The sequence below is a fragment of the Sus scrofa genome, chromosome 5 (assembly GCF_000003025.6).
Source record: "Sus scrofa isolate TJ Tabasco breed Duroc chromosome 5, Sscrofa11.1, whole genome shotgun sequence".
Lineage (NCBI taxonomy): Eukaryota > Metazoa > Chordata > Mammalia > Artiodactyla > Suidae > Sus > Sus scrofa.
The window spans coordinates 8,348,457-8,354,738 of NC_010447.5; the positions used below are offsets into that span (position 1 = coordinate 8,348,457).

General features: G+C 55.0%; 1 protein-coding gene across 1 annotated transcript in view; it reads right to left on the reverse strand.

Annotated features, from left to right (window-relative positions):
• The window catches only part of FAM83F (family with sequence similarity 83 member F), a 33,767-nt gene extending 27,485 nt beyond the window's left edge, over nucleotides 1-6,282 (reverse strand). The window contains exon 1 of the mRNA XM_005663777.2: nucleotides 5,712-6,282. Coding sequence (XP_005663834.1) covers nucleotides 5,712-6,218 — 507 coding nt within the window. The 5' untranslated portion in view covers nucleotides 6,219-6,282. The remainder of the gene's footprint in view (nucleotides 1-5,711) is intronic.

Here is a 6,282-nt window from a genome sequence, read left to right on the forward strand (position 1 = left end):
TCCTGACTAACCCCCAGCCTTGCGTCTTGGAGGCAGTTCAGCCACCCCTCTGCCCCTGGTTCCCAGGGAGGACAGGGACAGCAGCAGCTCCTTTCCAGGACAGCTGACATCTACCTGCACAATGCTTTCTCTCAGTATCCTTAGCTTTCACACGGTTTCTTCCTTGTTTTGCAAAACCTGCCCAGAAATCTAGGTGTTTCCCTCCAATTATGCAGATCAGGAGTCCCAGAGCAGGAAGTGATTTACCCAAAGGAACACAGTTCTTAAGTAGCCCGATCAGCACAGAAACCTCAGAGTCCCTTCTCTGTCCTTGACATGAAGCTGGATCTCCATGGCTCAGAAATCCCAGCTCCTGGGATCAGGGACTGAGCATAAAGAAGAGAGACTCAGACTGGAGCAGCCACAGCTCCAGGGGCTTGGCAGGGATGCAGGGACAGGCCAAGGCAAGATCTCAGAAGGCAGTGAAGTGCTTAGTCCCTGGAACTGCAGCTGTGTCATTATTCACCAGCCTCAGGGGACAAGGACTCTGGAACTGCCCTGCATCTTGAAAATAAAGCCCATGAGGAATGGTCACTCATGGAGGGAGACGGGTTAGGCAAGGGGGACCGTGTGTCAGACCTCAGGCCATGGGCTGCCCTGACAGGCCCCGTCTTGCTCTGCAGAGTGAAATCAGGCTTTTAAAAGGCAGCTCCGAAGCTCTAGATCAAGCCTCTGACATGGAAGGGAAGGGTGTTAGGAGCCAGGCAAGAACTGGGACCAGCTCTCAAACAAGGTGGTGAGGTAGCTAATGAATTATCATCAGGCTCAGAATTCACAAACCAGTAACATTAAAAAAATTATACATGTAAAATGTTTTTTGTCCCCTCCCCCCTACTGCCCACCCCATCTCCCTTTCTTTTTATTGCATCTGTTTCATGTCCATATCCCCATGCCCAGCACAACGCCTGGGTACTCTTTGCTGGATGTGTCTGCATGAAGGAAGAGCTGACTGAGGTGAAGGGGACGTCAGTGGGCTCAACTCAGTGGCAAAGGCTGCCACCTGCAAAGCCAAGCCTCCTGGGGAAGTGAGCAGAGTCTCTGAGACTTTGCCATACCCCCTGGGCGTGGGTACTGAGTTGTTCTAACCAAGGCTGCTAGGCTGCTCTGGAGCCTTTTTCCCCAGTGCCCTCTGCTCGCCCCCTCCCAATTTAGAGCATTCTTCTCTGGGCTGCCAGACAGCCAGCTTGTTACAGTGGGGATTAAAGAGTCCCCTGGTAGGTGCAGTTCAGCTGGGGATTCTCCAGACGCTTCCCCAGAGGGATGGAGAGGGGCAGGTGGCCAACAGGAGACAGTTTCCAATCACTGAAATGCATCATTGGTCACCTGCGATGGCTGGGGTCCTACGAAGACGGAGGTGAGGTGGAGGAGGGTCTCAGATCCTCCAAAGTGGCTGGTCCTCGAGGAGAAAATGGGCACCCTTAAATCGGGCTGTGCCAGGCACACAGGTGGCACAAACAAGGAGCCACGTCTGAAGACAAAATGTCACCTTTGGATTGAAAACTTGATAGAGTGCCAAGGAAGAGGTGGCCTCTGAGCCAGAAAAGGGACAAACCACTGACAGATGAAAATGGGGTAGGGCTGGGCCATCAACCAGCAGGGCCTGTTCCTGCTGCAACAGGAACGAAGAGGAGCAGCTCCCGGTTAATCAATGCTACCTACTCCTGGCCTCCCCTCCCAGGTTGGGTTTATATCCAGGAAGATAATCCTCTGCCTGGCAGTTACTGAGGCTCAAAGGAAACACTGCCGGTTGGGGTGGGGGGGTGCCGAAGCTGTGGTAAGCAATGAAGAGCTGGGCAGCTGGTGCCTTTTGAGGGTAGGGCCCAGGAGTACAGGGGCCAAGGGTCAGACTTTGAGGTGGGTGGCTGGTAAGTTCTGAAGCACGAGCAATACTCTCTAAACCCTCCCAGTAGCCTCAAAAATGGATGCTGCCCGTCAGAAGGGAGCCCGGGTGCAAAGATGGGTGCATGCCTGGTACATGCTCATCCTGCGGCTGCATTCAAACACGCCTGCAGACAGGCCTGCAGACGGGCCCTTGGCCTCAAAGGTCCTCCCCTAACCTGGTCCAGGCGCTGGGTTAGTGACCCTTCCCCCCACAAGCCACGCCTCTATTGAGCACCCAACATTCTGCATTAAAATGACGGCTTAGTAGACTATGAGGCTACTTAAGAGCTGAGGTGTGTTTTATATGTCTGTTTTCTACTAAAGGGCTTAGCACACAGTAAACCTCAAAATATTTGTGGAATGACCACGTGCACTGTCCTTGCACACTGCAATCCTTCGGTCCGCTCACTCAGCCCTTGTAAATAAGAACCAGGCCTTTCCTAATCTACACATGGTCTTGCTTTAAGACTGCACCCCCCCAACCCCCTTCCCAGCAGCAAGCTACCCTGGTCCTCTGCCAGCAGGGGACAGGGCATGGATTTATTGTGGGGTCCCTGAAGGCACCCTTTCTGCCGTAGTTTTAGCAGTATGTCAAGCTCATCATTCAGTGACACTAAAATAAGCAGATCACCGAAGGGGGATAAGACAGGAGGAAAAACCCCCACCCGACAAGGAAACAGGGCCAAGCGTTTCCATGCTGGCTCTCCAGAACAGCCAGGAGTGCGTCCCACCAGAGCGCAGGTAACTGAACTCCAAGGCCCCCTCCCACTCCACGTGGTCCCACGGCCCCCGCCGCGCTGGGCTGCTTCCCCCACCAGCCACCACCCTCTGCCCCTCCTTCCCAGCCCCCACACAAAATTTCAACGTGTTCCCCTAGGGAGATTCCTTTCTGCCTTCCTGGGGCCCAGGTTCAACACCCTCACTGGTCTGCACCTGTGGGCAAGTCACAGACCCTCCTGAGCCCCCGTTTCCTGTTTGTCACTTGGGAACAAAAATGACAGCCCCTCACAACGTTATGCTGAGGAATAAATGAGATAAAATACGAAACTCTGTCCGGCCCGCAGTCGGATGTGTGCACTTGGTCCTCCCCCCTGAGCCCCCTTCACAGGCGTCTCTGCCCGGAAACCATCTCGGGCCGTCCCACCCAGGCTCCCAGCCTGGCAGCAGCCAGCCTCTCCCTGAAGATGAAGGAAACTCCCTCCCTCGGGGTAAGCGCCAGGGGAGGCTCCACAGTACCAGTCACGGAGGGCGGCCTGCCAGGTGGACAAGCGGGGGCGGGGGCGGTGCAGGCAGCGGTCAGAAGGGGTAGCCTTGAGAGCAGAGGCTAGGCCTCTGGGTCTGGCCATAACCAATCACGTGACCTTTGGGCCAGCCCCTTTCCCTCTTTGGGCCTCAGTTTCTTCACCTGTGAAACAGGCAACCTCTCTGTCCTATTTCACCAGATCTTTGGGAAGAAGGTGCTGCTCGGATGTGAGTGCCAATCAAAGCTGATTTTTTTGAAGCAAAAATCTCCCTGTGCTGAGTCTCTTGAGGAGAAACTGCCCATTCCCGTTTCCTTGTCTCTCCCCTTTCAACTCTGCAATTTACCTCCCTCAGTAGGCACTCAGGAAATAATCTCGAGTTTACTATGGATGTGGTGGATTGGTTCACAGTTGTTGAAGTTTCTGTTGTTAAATATTTTGGGGGTCTTTTTCTTTTCTAGGGCGCACTCTCAGCATATGGAGGTTCCCAGGCTAGGGGATGATGAATCGGAGCTGTAGCTGCCGGCCTACAATGAGCTGCGTCTTTGACCTACCCCACAGCCCATGGCAATGCCGGATCCTTAGCCCACTGCGCAAGGCTGGGGATCAAACCCACAACCTCATGGTTCCTAGTTGGATTCATTTCCGCTAGGGGGAACGAGGGGAACTCCATCTGTTGTTAAACATTTAAAGGGTTAAGAACACTCCACTGCATAGGAGACTCCTGACTTCCCACTTGGGACTAGAAGTTCCCGTGGGCAGGGCCCCGTCTCCCTTCTTGTAACTGGTGCATAACCTGCACCCCAGGTTATGACCAGGCTAGTCCCAGTCAAGCGGTTAAGAGGAAGAACGTTAGTGTTTGAATCCTGACTCAGCAAGTAACATGACTGCTCTGAATCCCCAAATAAGGAAAATGCCCATCTTTACTCGGTTGTTGTGAAAAGCAAAAGAAGAAAAAATGCAGATAAATCAGAACAGCAGCCGGCACATATTAGGTATTAATAAATCAAGGCTTTTTAGTGAGACTTGACCCCTGATCCCAGCTGCAGCCTGCCACATAGTATTGTCACACATGTCCTTTCTCCTCCTCTGTTCAAACTTGCCTTTCTCTTTTGCAGAATGCAATATACAAAGAAAGCTCAGGCAGATGAGTTGGAATTCCTTAGAGAGGGAGGGTGGAAACAAGAAGAGTGAAAGGTAACCCTTCCTTCTGGCAGCCAGTCTAGCCAGCTACCTGCATCATGCCTTCCAGGAAGAGGAGCCACCACTGGCCTTTCCCCGTTCATCTTTCCTCCATAGGCCCGTTCAGCATCCAGGGGTAACAGGACTCCAAGCACATTCATTAAGTTGAACTAAAATGATGAAATGATGAACCCTGGGAGCTCCCTGGTGGCCCAGTGGTTAGGACTCAGTGCTTTCACTGCTGCAGTCTGGGTTCAATCCCTGGTCTGGGAACTGAGATCCCACATCAAGCCACTGCATGCCACAGCCAAAAAAAAAAAAAAAAAAAAGGATGAACGCAAGTCACTCCTGTTGTATATTCTGAACTAGGAGAGGCCACTGATGCTTCTTAACAAATCTTAGTGTGGGGAGCCAGATTTGGCAAATACAAATACAGGATGTCCCCAATACATTTGAATTTCAGATAAACAGTGAATAACTTTAGCATCAATAAGTCCCATGCAATATTTGAGTCATACTGCATAGTAGTAAAAAGAAACAAAACAACTCTGTCGATTACCTGAAATTCCAATTTAACGGCACATTTTATATTTTATCTGGATGCCCCACCCAGGACCCCCTAACCAAAGGCACAGAGTAAATCTTCCCCCTTGCCTACAGATTACTGGCCCCACCAGTATTCTAACCAGCCCCATTGGAAACGTTTCCTCCTTTCAATCCCCAGGCAGACAAGACATGATAAGTGGGAGCTTTTTCCTTATCTGCTGAGTCCAGAGACCTGCCTTGTCAAAGTGCCCAGCACAGTCAAGCACATAGTAGGTGCTCAAAATACCTTCATTCAACCCAGAGCCTGGTGTGAATGGGGCGGGGGCAGCCTTGGCTCTGGGGGCGCCTTCTAAGAGCAGCATGGCTGGGTTGGGGGTGGGGAGGCCAGGCCACGCTTCCTGCGGTTGACTGGGGAGCAAAAGAGAAAATGGTCACGGTTACGTTCCGTCAACCCCTGGACAGCATTTAGGTCATTATCAAGACCCCTGAGTGGCCCATTTTACCACAGGACTCCCCAGCCCTGACTCTTCGTGGCTGGGGAGAGAACCTGGACAGGGAAATAGAAACACCGAACGGAGGAAAGCCAGCGCCTCTGGACTCTAATAACGATGACAAGCAACTGTCCAGCACCTTGTCATCTGTCGGACGCGTTCACAGCCATGCTCTCTCTACAGGCCTCACCAGCCTTAGGAGCTTAGGGAGGACTCGGCCCGTGTTCCAGAGGCTGGTCAGGGCGGCCTGCCCAGGCCTTGCCCGGGAGGTAGGGCCGCGCGTTGGGGGGGCGGCGGGTCCCACCAGTTGGGGGGCGGGGGCGGGGCCTACCTTCTGGGCCTGTTGGATCAGCTGCCTGACCAGCTGTTTGAGGTGGGGCGCCTTCTCCTCCTTGGGCGGGTGGGTGAAGAGGGTGATGCGGCTCACGCCGCGGTAGAAGCTCTCGTCGGTCCAGCCCAGGTCCAGCGGGGGCACCTCGGTGTCGGAGCGGTCAGGCCAGTAGGCCAGGGACTCGCCGGGCTCTGCCCGGGCCTGCGCCGGGGCGGGGGCCGGGGCCTTGGCCTTGGTCTTGCTCTTGCCCCGGGCGGCGGTGGCGGCGGCGGCGGCGACATCCTCGTAGGGGCTCCAGGCGGCGCGGAGGTCCTGGCGCTCCTGGCTGGAGAGGAAGTCCCGCAGCCGCTCCTCCTTGACCCGCTCGCGGTAGGCCTGCTCGCCGCCGCCCAGCAGCGCCTCCAGCGCCGCCCGCCGCCGCTCGCAGTAGTAGAAGGCGGCCTGCGCCTCGGTCACCCTCTCGTTCACGTGCGCCTCGTCCAGGCAGCTCAGCTGGGACTCGGCCATGGCGCCCCGGCCCCGGCCCGGCCGCGGCCCGGGCCCCGCCGCCGCACCTGGAGCCGCCGAGGGG